We start from the raw sequence: 15,435 nt of genomic DNA, 5'->3' as shown, positions 1-15,435 counted from the left end.
CAGGCTTTCTCTCCAGGCTTCTTGTTTCATGAAGCTCTCTGGGGGTGAGCTCCTTCTTCATCTCCAAAGGTCTCGGCTGCGTGGATCGGCCACGGCTCTGCTCTCTCAGAATCTAAAAAGGGACTCTCTCCAAAATGCTTCCTCTTTTAAAGGATTCCAGTAAGCTAATCAAGACCCACCTGGAATGGGTGGAGTCCCATCTCACTCTAACAAAAGTTAATTCCCACAATCGGGTGTCGCATCTCCATGGGAAAAATCAAAAAAGTTCCCAGCCAGCAATATTGAATGAGGATTAAAGAACATGGCTTTTCTGGGGTCCACCACAGATTTAAACCAGCACACCCAGATTTCTGCCTTGGCTCTCTAATGTCTTCAATAGAAGAGTGGAGCTCAGACTTTGATCAGTATAGGAACAGTCCGGGGAAACTACAAAAGGCTCAGACCCTATACTACTTCAACTGATCTGAGTCTCTGTGCTTTTTATGATTCTCCCCCCCCCCACCACCACCACCAAGTGATTCTGATAAACCCCAATTCTGTCATAAAAGAATAAAAGAAATAAGGCTCTGCTCACTCTAAAGGGTCCTAGAAGATTATTATCATTATTCAAATCCCATTTGTTCCTCCTTCTATGGCAATGTCAAGTGCACAGGCTGTCCACACAGAAGTCACCCGCACTCCCACCCCAGGGAAGCTGGGGACGGCCCCCTGGCACTCAGTGAGGCATCACAGAAGTCCCCACCTAAGTCCCTGGGGATCCTTGGTCCTTCAGAAGTCATCTACATTCTTATCCTCCTCTCACAGAGGGGGAAACTAAGGCCCAAACAGGGGAAATACCTTTCCCCAGGTAACAAAAAGTTCATGATAGAGCCACGAAGCTGGGCTCTGGATGCCTGGGCTAGTGTTAGAAGGGCTTTTGGGGGGTGTCTCCCTCCATCCTGGGAGAAGCACTCTCAACTGCTGACAGGTGGTGCTGCAAGTCGGGGTCTGCAGACAGGGGCCTTCAAGGTTCCTTCTAGCTGATGATGGCAGGAGAGGGCCCCAGCTAAACATTGATAATCCAGCAGCCCTTTTCCAGAAGGTTTGAGGATTAATTCCGGAATCTTGTCACTATCTGGAAGAGGAAAGCAAGGACTAGCCTCATATCTAAGAAGCTTAAACGCCTTGACAATGTTATTTAGTAATCTTGTTCCCTGAGCAGAGATCAGGGATTAGAATCGAATTACAGAATCTGGGAGTTGTGAATGAATAGGTTGCAGGATGCAAGAATACTGGCAAAGGATGGTGCAGGTCCTGCCATGCAAGTGAATAGACGCTATTTCCCTAACTACAGATGTTTCCGTTGATTCAGGGCAAGACACTAGGGTGGGGCCAGGATTCAAACCAAGCAGGCAGTATTGTGGTCTAGTCTGCATGCTCTGCTTAGCTAAGCACTGGCTGTAACCTTGGGCAAGCCATTCTTTATATTTCTGACCCTCAGTTTCCAAATCCGTAAAAACAAATAGCAATGCTCCCTGGAGAAGTAACCCGGCTTTGTGGGACCAGAAGTTTATACCATTGGGTGGGTGGTATGTGTGTGTGTGTGTGTGTGTGTGTGTGTGTGTGTGTGTAGAGAAGAAGGCATTCTTTAGGAAAAAAGAATACAAAATTACACTTACATACAGGACCTTTAGAAAGGGCCCCATGTAAGGGAAGAGCCCTATAAATCTGGCCCTGTGCTCCCACTTAGAAATTCATGTAGATTTATGTAACACTCTTAGCACAGAGTAGGCACTCAATAGAGGTTAATTGTTGTGATGAGGTGATGGTAGGGACAGTGCCATGGCTTGGGGGAAATGCTGACATTTTTGAAGGAGGAAGAAGTCTGTCTGACACTGAAGCAAACTTCACTGAAGCAAAGGTAAAGTAAAATGACAGAGAATAGGCTGCTGGGGAAATGCCTAAAACCTTTATATGCTGAGGTTCTATCCTGGATGGCCTGTGGGACCTGTTTAGGCCCCGGTGTCCTCCCAGTAAAATGGGCTGCCCAAGACAACAACCTCTGCCTTTCCTGGAGTGTTACAAAAATCTAAGTAGTTAGAGGTGAACATTTGTTCCTTTTTTCCAAGAAAGGGGAGTTCCCGGAAGTGACATCTTATACCAGATCGCACAGCCAGTGAGAAGTGGAAACAACTACCATGAGCTAAATAAAGAGCTTGGGATATGTAGGTATTCTCCTGGAAGCAGTAATAGGGTACTGATTAAAAACCTTGATGATTTGGGCTCAGATTCCACCTTTCTAGTTCACACAGTTAGAACTCAGGCTAGTTCCTTTACTTAAAGGAAACTCAGAGTCCTCATTATTTAATGTATGTGATTGAACAAGAATATGTAGGTAAAGCCCTTAGAAGAGTATCTACCCTTCGTAAAGTGCTTAGTAAATATTATTAGGATTACCGGCATCATGGTCATTGTCATTAGGTAATACCAATAAGGGTGAGCGACTCCCTTCCCAGATCCCTCCCCTCCCCCCCTCATCTTCCCAGGGGAGGCTCCTCTTCAGGCCCAGAGGAAGAGGAGGGGCTGTCTGGGGGAGGTGGGCGGGGCCTCATTTGTGCTTGGCCAGAGCCTGCTAAGGCACAGGCCACTGAACTGCAGTTTGCACCTGCAGTAGACACCTCCCTCTTTGTCTCCTTCCAGCGCAGACCTCCTTGTCACCTTGAGCCCTCCCTTTCTGAAGCAATCATGTCTGTTACAAAGAGTGTTGAGAGTCCCCCCGGAACTGTTGCCCTCAAACTGGACCTCGTGTCCCCTCCAGAAAATGCCAAGAAGCTACAGAACAACGACTCCACTTTCTTGGAAGGAAGCCCTTCAGAGTCGCTGTGCTTGGAGAAGACCGAGGGCATAACGTGAGTGCTGTTTTCTGCCTTCTGGCCTGGAAGCTTGCATTGATTGGCAAAATTCGTGAGGTGGGTATAGCTGACCCAATCCATTATACAGATGGGGAAACCAAGGTTGCAAAAGGTGGAGTCAGAGGCTGAGTCCAGATAAGAGCTTAAAGGCGCAGGAGCAGAGAAAGTCACAAAAGCCTTTAGGGATGTGGTAATCCAATCCCCCGGTGTGTGCCGTGGGGAAATTAGTGCCTAATTACCTCTGGCCACACACTGAGTCTTTAGGAGGATAAACACTCCTGCGCTAGCCCGAAACTTCCCCCCCACCCAGCTAATGTTAAGAGGAGGGCAGAAGCCCCAACTTCTTGGAGGAATAGGTGAAACCTGAGCATAGAACTATAGTGACCTTCCTGATAACTAAAAATAGGTTCCTCCCCTATTTTTACTCCTCTCGGGTATCCTGCAGTTACCCCAGACTCCATTACCTCAGATGGGAATTGCAGTGATGGCACCAAAAAACGTGGAAGATTCTGGTTTCCTCTATTTCCCCTGTGCAGGTTTCAGATGGTAACAATGAGAGGGTCTAGCAAAAGAAGACAAGCAGGGAGGCTGAGCTACAGGACTGTAGCTCCCTTCCCTCCACTTCACTTAAAAAAAGAAAGTAAGGAGAGGGGTAGAGTGGAGACGTTCTGCTGCTGTAAGAAAAAGGCCCTAGACAGAGAAAAGGCCTGAGTTCAAGCTGTGACGGCTCCTTCCCTTTTCTAAGCCTGATTTGCCATACGCAAAACTGGGATAAATGAGTGGGCAATGTGAATTAAAGGAAACCAGATCTGAAGTTGGGGGAGAGTGGGGGGAGGGGTGTCAAGGAGGGAGAGGTCCCTCTCCACAGCTACCCCCTCCACAGCCATCCAGCATGATTTAGGGGCTGACCCAGTGCCTGGCACTGCTGCAGGTTTGTCTGCCCCAAGGTGCGTCCTGAGGAATGCTGAGAACCAGGACAGGCTTGATCTTGGTGTCATCTACTGCCACGTGGGGGTATTTCTCAATCAGAGCGCTTGTGTCCTAGGCTGACACTGTTTGGTGGCAGCTTCAGCTGGTTAAGACTCACAGGGCTGGGTGCACGGATGGCTCAGTGGTAGAATGCTCACCTGCCGTTAGGGAGACCGGGTGCATGTACCCGCCCTCCCCTGTCCCCCCCCCAAAAAGAATCATAGGATTATAGCAAGTCAGAGCTGGAAGGGCTGGAGGGAAAATGGGTAACCAGGATGCCTCCAGTCACATTGCCTGGGTTGGATTTCCCTCCTCACTGCTTGCCAGCTTGGGCAAGCGATATAACTTCTGTGCTCCATTTCTCCGTGTAAAACGAGACTCTGGACTCTGGAGATTTTGCCATAAAAAAAAAAAGTGCCATAACTCCGATGAGTGACACCCCAAAGTCACCCAGAGAGTTCGGCCTAGATCTCAGGCCCCCTGACTTCCAGTCCAGTGCTTTGCACAACTAACCCCATTATGTCTTGAAGCTGGCTGAGTGGCCCAAGTTAAATTCTGATTTCCTAAGCTGTTTTGTAAGAAATGTCCAAAGTGACCTGTTGACCCGTTCCTAGTTGCAAAACAAACCCATCACTGGCCCACTGTAGGCTGCAGGGCTTTGTCAGCGATACTGACACCCACAGGGAGAGAGGAAGGCATGCAGAGACTCTCCACCACCACCCCGCCCCCCACTTTTTCCAGTTGTTCTCTTTTAACTCTTGAAGGGCAGACAGATCCTCAAGAGATTAGAGGATTTAGGGGGTTAGCATAATTGGGGCAATTGTTTCAAAATATCATTGCTCTCAACACTTAGAAAGGCTTGACAAAGTTGGCCACAGTTGCCCAGGATGACATAGCTTGTCATCCCTGGTTTATCCAAACCCAGAGACCAGACTCCTTCCAAAATGCCGCTGCTGCTATTCAGAATAAGTCTCCTCATTTCAAGGGTTTCTAAGATTGTGGATATAAACCCAGCACCCACCTTGGTTTAATCTGGTCCAGGTACAAAGAAGTGTAGAAATAGACTTGTTTTGTAACTCACCAACAGAGAGGGCATCTCCCTGGAATGTCTTTCCCTGGTGGTTTAGACCTTGTCCCACAGACCCACCTTTACATCTGTCTTAAAGAAAGGGTCTGAGTTTTCTCCTGGGAAATCTATGCTGTTTACCAACCCTGGTATCCTTAGCCGGAAAATAAACACCTCTGGAGCCCGATCCCCAAACCACCTTGTCCCGTCAGACTCCCCCTGGCAATTCAAGTCATCTGACCTATTTATGGAGAAATCACAATGATTTTTTTTTTCTGCCTGCCCCTTTCCCTTTTCTGAAGTTTAATCCTGTCTCTGCCACTAATTTTATGACCTTGAGCTGGTCACTGCCCCCTCTGAGCCTCAGTTTCCTCGATTATGAAATAGGGTTGTTCCATTACTCATTCTGTGTTGGGCTATTTCCCCACAGAGGAGGGAGTGGAGAACAGGGTCTTTGAAATGGCCTTGGATTCCAATCCCGCCTCCTCAATATATCCGTGGCTAAGTCATTGATAAAATCTCTGTGTCTCAGTTTCCTCATCTGCAAAATAGGGTAAATAAGAGCACCTACTTCACTGTCTCAAAAGAGGATTAAGTGAGATGAGTTATATAAAGTACTTAGTGCAGGACCTGGCACATGATGAGTGTCAGCCACCATACCCAGCACAGTTCCAGGAAAACCAGGATTCTTGGTCACCCTACAGGAGGGCCCGATCTGCTACACAAGTACAAGGGGACTGAGAGATGGCCAGTGCCCACCTACCCAGCTGAACCCAGATGCCAGTGTGCTGTGGGAAGCTACCTGCTGCCTCTCCTCCCTCCCCCTCCTCACTTCCACTTCCTCCCATTTAGAGGCCTCCAGGCTTTGATTCACCTGGTGAAAGGCAACTTGGGCACAGGGATCCTGGGGCTACCCCTGGCGATGAAGAACGCAGGCGTCCTGGTAAGCAGGGCTGTCACTGGGAAGGCCGTTGTGAGCTGGGTAGCAGGAGAGGGGGTGGGAGGAGAGGCCTTCGGGGTTTATAGCCTGACAGGAGCAGTGTACCTGGAAGGCAGCTCGGTCCAGACTTGCTGCTGAGACATCCAGCTTGGGTTTCAGCTCAGCTCCACCCGTGGACTGTAAGTGGCCTTTAGCAAGTTGTTTGTCCACTCTCCGGCTTCGGTTTCCTCCCTAGTAGAATGCAGGTTGGTCTATGGCCAGTGTTCCAACAATTTGACTAGAATGCCTTTTTTATGTGCATGCCTTCATGCCATATTATAATAATCTTTGTCCATCTCACCCACTAGTCTACTACAGGAAGGGACCATGTGTTATCTGTCTGTATAGCCTCAGTGCCTAGCAGTATCTCACACATGGTAGAAAACATTTTTTTTTAAGTTAATGATAGCTAATAAAAACATGGTATCTATTGTCCTACATCAATTAGCATAAATTATGGGGAATGCTCTGCATCTCCTCCAGGACACGGGAGAGGCCTATAGCTCCCCATTGCAATTGCTTCCTATACTTTCTTGGAGTTCCACCAGAGAATATACTTGAAAGAATAGCTTTGGCTGAAAAAAAAGAAGAAAAACAAACAAAAAAACATTTGCTAGAAAATCCCTTGAGTTCTTAGTGATATCTACAGCTACAAATCCCTCCTCCCAGCTTTCTTCATGGGCCTGTTCTCTTCTCTCTTTCCTTGCCCCTTGCCTCCGGCCGTCCTCCAGCTGGGCCCGCTCAGTTTGCTGGCCATGGGTGCCGTCGCCTGTCACTGCATGCACATCCTCGTCAGGTGTGCCCAGCGCTTCTGTCACAGGTGAGGAAAGCAGCTCCCTCGCATCCATTCCTTCGGTATGTGGTTATCAGGAACATCTCTGAAATATCCTACACATAACCAGAGTTTAATTTTTCAGTTTCTCCAACAAGGTCAAGGAAAAGAAAAACTCTCAGGGCATGTGCTGAAGGTGAGTGCTTCCAATTTACTCATTAGGTGACGTCAGTCAGGTCATGGTGCGTCTCTGTGGGCTCCCCTGTAAATTGGGCATAAATGATCCATGCCCAACCCTGCCTGAGACCCCATTGCCAATGGGATCACAGCTAAGGAGGCTACTGTACCCATGCAAGGTATGCGTTATCACTCTTGATATGTAGTAACCATAGCATTTGATAGGTGAGGAAAGGAAGCCGTGGAGAAGATGCCACCAGGCAACAAAGCCTGCATTGGAATTTAGGTCTCTGCACTAGCGTTCTTTCCACTTTCCAGCTGTGCCCTGCCTTGCTTTGTGTTTCTTGACTTTTGAGTATATGATCATAATTAAAATTACTTTTTGTTTACTACATATGCCATCTCTCTTGCAGACTTAACAAACCCTTTATGGACTATGGGGATACCGTATTGCATGGCCTAGAAGCCAGCCCCAGCACCTGGCTCCGGAGCCACGCCTCCTGGGGAAGGTACCTTGTTCGCGCTTTGCCTGCAGTTGTTATGGACAAAGGCCGTGGGTTCTTTTGCCCAACACACTCAATAACCAATTCCTGAGACACCAGGGTTTCAAAGAGAGAAAGAGTTTATTTCTAGGCGCATAGTAGGAGAGCAGATGGCCTATCGGCCCCAAATCTGTCTCTCAGAACTGCAGTGATTCTGATAGTTTTATTAGAGAAAAAGATGGGCAGGGTTTAGGATAATGAACACAGTGTCCCCCGCTGTTGTAATTAGAGGTGATCTGATTATTGAGCATGCACAGATTGATTACATGCTTGGTTTCAGGTAAGGACATGGCAGAATATTGTAGTGAGGGATAGGTGACTTGTAGGTTAAAGTCTAAGCCACTGCACATGTCAGGTGGGCCCACTTTGGTTAGATCCAGTCTAAGTGATCAAGATAACTTCGGGCTTGGGGTGGGTTAGTTCTGGGCTGACCAACGACCATTAATAAACATTAGGAGCTGTCTTTAGTGATTACAAGGCTCTAAAGTTGAAAACTGGATAACTGGGTACAAATGAAGGTTAGTCACAAGTTTTTTACAATCACAGGAGCAGAAGATAAAGGCTGTGCCATCATTATCAGAGATCAAGGCAGCTGGATTACAATTTAGAGATTTCAATATTTCCCTCTCTCTAGTCCAGTATACCAAAAAGCAAAATGGAATATCTATATAATGATCCAGTAATCAAAATCATCCCTTAAATCCTGATTTCTCGGTTACAGTTCTTCCCTCTCATTTGATAATTATCCTCAATCTTCAAGGATATTTGGGCAATGATTCTTCTAACTGCTTCAAGGCTAAAAAGAGGCATTGTCATTACGGGGTATAGGGATAAAAGGATGAAAACTAGCTGTTATTCTTGGAGAGTCCAGTATTTCTGGGTTTCAGAGCTTCTGTGGTATTGGAACAATCTAGAGGTTCTAAGTCTCTGAAAAAACAAACTTAATAAGTAAAATTTTATAGAGCCCAGGATATCTTTCAGGGTTTCCAGGAATACTGTTGGTTGGGGTTTGCCATACTGTAGCAGTTTGCAATATCTGGCTGAAACTTACATAAGAGTAGCCTCCAGAATGACCTCTTGACTCCATTTGAAATCTCTTAGTCATTGAAATGTAATTTCTTTTCCCCTTTTGGTCAACTAATCCATGATACCAGGGCCAGGCTCATCCTTGGAATTTATTTCTCATGATGCCAGGGCCAGTTATGTCATGTGATGGCAGGGCCAGTTATGTTTCATGATGCCAGGGCCAGGCTTACACCCTGGAAATTACGTCCCACGTAGGGGAGAAGCTCAGAGTCTGGCTTAGAGAGAGACCGCATTTGAATAACAGCAGGGATTTTCTTGAGATGACTCTTAGGCACTAATCATAAGTAGATTCCATTTGCTATTACAGAAATAAGTTTCATAAGGGCATGTGTCAAAATTGAGGCCTTGGCTTATTAAATTGGGAGCCTCTCTTGCTTGAGAAAATGTCAGGAATTCCCCAGGTGGAGAAGTTTAATAGTTCTATTTTCCCCAATCCCTCAAGGGGCTTTGCAAACACTTTTTCATTTTCTGCCCAAAATGCTCTGAAGTGCATCATGACATAACATTACTTTATACAGAATATTAAGATTTTATTCCTTATTCTAGGTTCTATATCAAACAAAGCTGAATTAGGGTATTTAAATTAACTGGCCAGGAAAATTAGATAGTATGCTACAAAAAATTTAAGTTTTGGACAAAATAAGCATTTCTTCTTTTTGTCTCACACAAAAGTTAAAGCTTTAAAATACAGCCAATGTTATTTTTTCATCTTGTGTATTGATTTACATTAGTTTTAACCAGATCAATTCCATTATATCTTTAATTGGAATTTGATCTTTTTCAGGTTTTTTTTTTTTTTTTTTAACAGTTGCTTTATGGACTTGTGCTGACTTTCAGAGCTGGAGAACTAAGTTTGAGTCTACGTGTCACACAGATATTAAAGTTCAAAGGAGCTACTAGTCTATACAAAGAGCAACATTTCAGAACTCAAAGATAACAGTTAAAGATTACAATCTAAGCTCTAATTTTTATAAGCACTTTTAAATGAAGCTACTTTCAGAAATAAAAACATTAGACAGTTGTTTTATATTAACAAACTATATTAGAGGTTTTGTTCTGTTCCACTTTTTTTTTTGTTCACATGGGCAGGCACCAGGAATTGAACCCGGGTCTCCGGCCTGGCAGGCGAGAACTCTACCACTGAGCCACTGTCTCACTGCCCTCTGTTTCACTTTTTATACATTTGCTGGAGTTATGTTCATTAACAGATAAAAATATGATTTATATATTTGTTCTGACTTTTTAAAAAATCTTTCCTTGTTACAGATGGAGCGCTGACCTATAGCTGACCACATACTTTCAGAGAACTATTAGAGCAAAGCAGTCAACTGATAATTTGGCAGTTTCTATGATCTGCAGCTTTTTAAGAATAACTGAAACCTTGATGAACAAGACCATACCATTGCTTAATATCATCCAGATTAGTATCAGGATATAACATGGACAGTGAGAACATTGTCAATTTTTTAGGAATTTCACACAGTCTCTAAATATACAAATAATATTATCTTACCTATACAAATTTAACCCCAGCAACAGGATAGAAAATCTCTTCAACCATTGTAATACTTCCAAACACCTCCTATGCAATAGCTTAAACCAATTTAGCACCTTACTTATACAAGGTGAAAGAACAAATTATTTGTAACAGTTTTCTCCTTAGCAGTGAGAAGACTTGTTTTCTGAAATAAAGGATGATAATGTCAACATAAAAATTAACATGGATGCAAAATCTTTGTTTTCCAGACAGAGTACTTGGATGATTAAGAAAAACTTTTTTAAAACTTTACATTAAAAGCAGATTAAGAATCCACGTTATTTTAACAGGGAAAAAAAAACTAAACTTGAGCTTTCTTTTTTTTGAAATATATGATAAACAGACATTAAACTTCGGTCAGCACTGACTATAATAGACAGAATTCACTTTCATAAACTCCTTTTTTACAACTCTGTATTCATTCAAAGCTTAGAGTCAACAATGACTATAACAAACAAAATTCATTTTTTTAAACTTTCTATCACCCTCTCTTCCACCTATAGTTTTTTTTTATCCAGATTGCACATAATCAGAAATGAATTTGACATTGAATTTACAAAGCTTTTTGAACCTGCATACTTTCTTCCAATAACAGTATTTGTGAAGGGAAGCAGACACAGAAATACTGCAAAATAATGGAAGAAGAAAGAAATTTATGCTTGGGTTTAGAACACAGCCAGGCATCTATATACTTTATACTCAGAACACATGAATGATGACAATATGCCCCAAATCTCTCAGTCCAATTCAGCACTAACTTCAAAAGTCAGAAAAGCTCCAAGTTTGAAATATAATAAGTTTTTTGATATTTAAAAGATTTATATCCAGGAAAAAAAAAAACCTCAATTTTTTTTCTCAACATGATTTCCAAATGCTAAATAATACTAGGAATATGTTCGTTCACAAAATTAAGTTATGGCTTTTAAGAAAAACTAGTTCAGAACTATATTTATTTAAATACTACTTTCTTATTTAGACATTTTTATAAGTGTCATCTCTTCTATGAGGTCTTCTTAGGCCATTCTTTATCAATCTACTTTTAAATTTTTACAGTATTTTTATTCCTTCATTATTACTATCTTACACTATGCCCTTGAACTAGAATATAAACTCTTTGATGCTAAGAGTTAGGTTTTTTCCATTTATGACAGCATTTACTGACAGAAAAATACTGTTTAACATTAATAAAGCCACTACAAATTCAAATTTGACATACTGAGGTAACAAATGACCAAGTAGCAAAAGCCAGATTCTTTTCAATCCAGATAATCAAGGTTACTTTAAAAATTCATTTATATTTCTTACTGAGCTTAACTGATATACTAAATAGGGTACATTTGAAGCATCAGCATATTCTTAATTTTATTTTATTTTATCTAAGTATTGCTGCCAGGTACATTGACCAGTTTATGTAACTTATTTAGTTAGCCTAGCTTATTTTATCAGAAGCTTGTGTAAGTTTAGGGATAACATACCCAAGCTGAATAAAACTGCATTCATTCAATTCAAAATCCAATATAAAATCCCTTTTCTCAGAGGTTGAAAAAAATCTGTTTGTTTCCCAATATCTTAAAATTACAAACAATTAAAAAAAAAATACATTGGCTATCAAGTTCTGGAAAATATACTGCAAATGTTTAATTTGTTCTAAGCCTAAATCCAGGGAAACTTTTCCATATCTTTCTAAGACCTTTTACTTTACTTACTGAAATTTGGTAATTAGATTTTGTTTAGTTACTCCTATCCCAAGGCTAATCATATTTTAATAATTATCTGGTTGCTGCATTGCAAAGGTATTATTGGAAAAAGTAGTATTAACGAACATAGCCTATTCTGTAGCATTTTTTATACTTACCATTTTTACTCTCCAGGCCGAGTAAAAAAAAAAATTCTAAGCCACACCTCCCGCATCTTTCTGTGCTTAGCCCTCTCCTGTGGCCGGGACAATTGGAAAAGGCCTTTGCTTTTTCCCTGAGACAGTCCTTTGGCAGTTTCCTGCTACCTTAGGGAAATTCCAGGGGTGGTTTCTTTCTAATGTACAAGTTTGTTTACAATAACTACAAAACTAAGGTTTTGAATCTTGCCATTCAGAGAGTTTTTTTCTCTTTTTATTCTTTTACTTCAGAAGTACCAACTTATATAAAATTGATATAAAACTGCCTGCTTCTTTCTCAAGCAACTCCAATGGAGCTTTAAAAATTTTTTTTTTTGTTATTTTGTTTTTACCATCCGGGGGTATGAGGCTATACACTGAACAGGCAGACAGACACAAATAGATAGTTAGTTACACAAGAAACAGAAACACAAAATTACTTTTGAGAGGGACAAATAAAGGATTGAATATATTATCCCTTTTTTACCTTTTTGCAGAACAATTTTAACTGTAATATCTTTAATTTTAACAGTAATGGTAGTATTTTCATTTTAAGTCATTTTCAGGCCAGATTATGTTATAGTAACAAACCCTTTTTATGGGCTCATAACTAAAAACTTTTCAATTTTCAATGCAACCCGAAGGTTCCCACTTTAAAGAATTTCTGTAATCAGTAACCAATTAGGAACATCTGACCAATACAAATGCAGGCACATACCAATCAACAAATTTTTTTTATTTTTTTAAATTTATTTATTTATTTTTATTTTTTTTATTAATGGAAAGAAAAAAAAGAAATTAACACAACATTTAGAAATCATACCATTCTACATATGCACTCAGTAATTCTTAACATCATCACATAGATGCATGATCATCGTTTCTTAGTACATTTGCATCGGTTTAGAGGAACTAGCAACACAACAGAAAAAGATATAAAATGTTAATACAGAGAAAAGAAATAAAAGTAGTAATAATAGTAAAAAAAAACAAAAACAAACAAACAAACAAAAAAACCAAAAAAAACCCTATAGCTCAGATGCAGCTTCATTCAGTGTTTTAACATGATTACTTTACAATTAGGTATTATTGTGCTGTCCATTTTTGAGCTTTTGTATCTAGTCCTGTTGCACAGTCTGTGTCCCTTCAGCTTCAATTACCCATTGTCTTACCCTGTTTCTAACTCCTGCTGGACTCTGTTACCAATGACATATTTCAAGTTTATTCTCGAATGTCCGTTCACATCAGTGGGACCATACAGTATTTGTCCTTTAGTTTTTGGCTGGACTCACTCAGCATAATATTCTCTAGGTCCATCCACGTTATTACATGTTTCATAAGTTTATCTTGTCTTAAAGCTGCATAATATTCCATCGTATGTATATACCACAGTTTGTTTAGCCATTCTTCTGTTGATGGACATTTTGGCTGTTTCCATCTCTTTGCAATTGTAAATAACGCTGCTATAAACATTGGTGTGCAAATGTCCAATCAACAAATTTAAGCAGAAATTTAACACTTATTATATTTAAGTAACAAGCCAATTGATAACTAGACTGAACACACCAAATAATTAAATAGACATTAAACACTTAACACACTGAATAACATTTTAAAAATTACACTGTTACCCAGGTAACACACCAGCTAGCACTTAAACAGGCCTACTTAATTTCATTAAATACCAATTCATTGTTGGATTACTCATTTTTCGGGAGTATACTCAACAGACAGGTTTAGGTCAGGGCTCCAAGCCCCCGACAGCATTATACCCCAAAAAACAGGCATAGAGGTCAGAGCAAAGGGGATTGTAGTGCAAGCATGACCCAGGTGTAGGGCAAGAGAACTTGACCTGCCATATTTACTCCCTGATCCATTTTTACCCTGATGACCCTCTCACCTAGTCAGATGTCCAGACATGGAACTGAAAATGGTTTCTCCCTTTGAAGCTCTTGAAGGCATCGAAAGTCTCTGGAGTTCTGGCAAAACAGAGAACCCAGTTGCTGAACCTCTAGACTGAATTCATTCCAATGGCTGCAAAAAGGCTCAGTTACCTGGCTGACCTGCTCTGCTGGGGCTCCAGAACCTCGGGCATTTGTCCCATCTGGGTTGCCAGATTGGTTGCTGGACAAAGCCTGTGGATTCTTTTGCCTGAGTCACTCAATAACCAAGTTCTGAGACACAGGATTTCTAAGCAAGAAAGAATTTATTACTAGGTGCATCGTAGGAGAGCAGATGGCCTATCAGCCCAAAATCTGTCTCCCCTAACTACAATAATTCTGAAAGTTTTATTAGAGAAAGAGATGGGCAGAGGTTAGGATATTGAGCACAGTGGCCCTAGCTGATATAATTAGAGGTAATCTAATTATTGAGCATGCGCAGCCTGATTACATGCTTAGTCACAGGTAAGAAAATGGCATTATATGATAATGTAGTATAGGTGATTTGTAAGTTAAAGTCTGAACTACTGCACATGTCAAGCAGGCCCATTTTGGTTAGATCCAGTCTTGGTTATCAAGATTACTTTAAATTTGGGGTGGGTTAGTTCTGGGCTGACCCAAAACCCTTCATTAATAAACATTAGGGACTGTTTTTGGTGATTACAAGACTTTAAAGTTGAAAATTGGATAACTGGTACAACTGAAGGTTAATCACAAGGTTTTTATGATTCTGTATAGCAGAAGATAAAGGCTATACAATCATTATCAGAGACCAAGGCAACTGGATTACAATTTAGAAATTTCCCTCTGTCTACTCCAGTATACCAGAAAGCAAAAAGGGGTATCTATATAATGATTCGGTAATCAAAATAATCCCTTAAGTCCTGGGTTCTCAATTACACAGTGGGGTAGGGTACAGGAGGAGGGCGTGCTGCTGGGAGGAATGTCTTCTTCCCTGGAAAGTGGTTCATGTGGCACAGAATGGTAGGCTTTCCAAATGGAAGAGATCCATTGGCAGCATTCCCGAATCCAGCCCCTCTTTGTATACTTTCAGTGGCAGGCGCTCACTCATCTGCTGTGCACTCTTAATATTATTTATGCTTTTATTCAATAATTTTCATGTTACTACTATCTACAAGGCAGTGGAAATTATGTGAGGAAAAAGACAAACAATGAGGTCTTGCCCTCACAGAAACTATAGTCCAGTGGGAAAGACAACTTAGAACACAGTTATTTAATAACCGCTGGGATAAGTAGCATGAAGGACAGAAGTACTTGTGGCCCCCGAGCAGGTAAGAAGATGTGTGTGGGCTGGAGTAGAGGCGTCCTAGGATGAGGCAGTTGAGAAGAGTTCTGAAGAAAGGGGTTTGGAAGGGTGAAGAATGACCTAGCGGAAAGAGGGGAGGAGCCTGCAGGGCTTTCCAAGAAGAAGGAAGCACCTGTATGAAGGCCCCAAAGCAGGAAGAAGTGTGTGGCAGGTTCAAGGTAGAGAAAGAACAGGTGGCGTGAGGACAGAGTCAAAGATGGGAAACCGAAGAAAGATCTAAACTGTCCACATCAGGGGTTGCATCAGGCTAGGCATTTTAGAGCCTTTTAAAGATTT

The 15,435-nt window shown here is 41.7% G+C and overlaps 1 protein-coding gene across 1 annotated transcript in view; it reads left to right on the top strand.

Moving 5' to 3' along the window:
- The first annotated feature begins 2,649 nt into the window (after nt 1–2,649).
- The window catches only part of SLC36A2 (solute carrier family 36 member 2), a 42,473-nt gene continuing 29,687 nt past the window's right edge, over nt 2,650–15,435 (top strand). The window contains exons 1-4 of the mRNA XM_077138077.1: nt 2,650–2,888; nt 5,779–5,869; nt 6,637–6,725; nt 7,268–7,363. Of these exons, the coding sequence (XP_076994192.1) occupies nt 2,725–2,888; nt 5,779–5,869; nt 6,637–6,725; nt 7,268–7,363 (440 nt within the window). The 5' untranslated portion in view covers nt 2,650–2,724. The remainder of the gene's footprint in view (nt 2,889–5,778; nt 5,870–6,636; nt 6,726–7,267; nt 7,364–15,435) is intronic.

The sequence above is a fragment of the Tamandua tetradactyla genome, chromosome 20 (assembly GCF_023851605.1).
Source record: "Tamandua tetradactyla isolate mTamTet1 chromosome 20, mTamTet1.pri, whole genome shotgun sequence".
Taxonomy (NCBI): Eukaryota; Metazoa; Chordata; class Mammalia; order Pilosa; family Myrmecophagidae; genus Tamandua; species Tamandua tetradactyla.
This window is presented reverse-complemented; position numbering and strand designations above follow the sequence as displayed.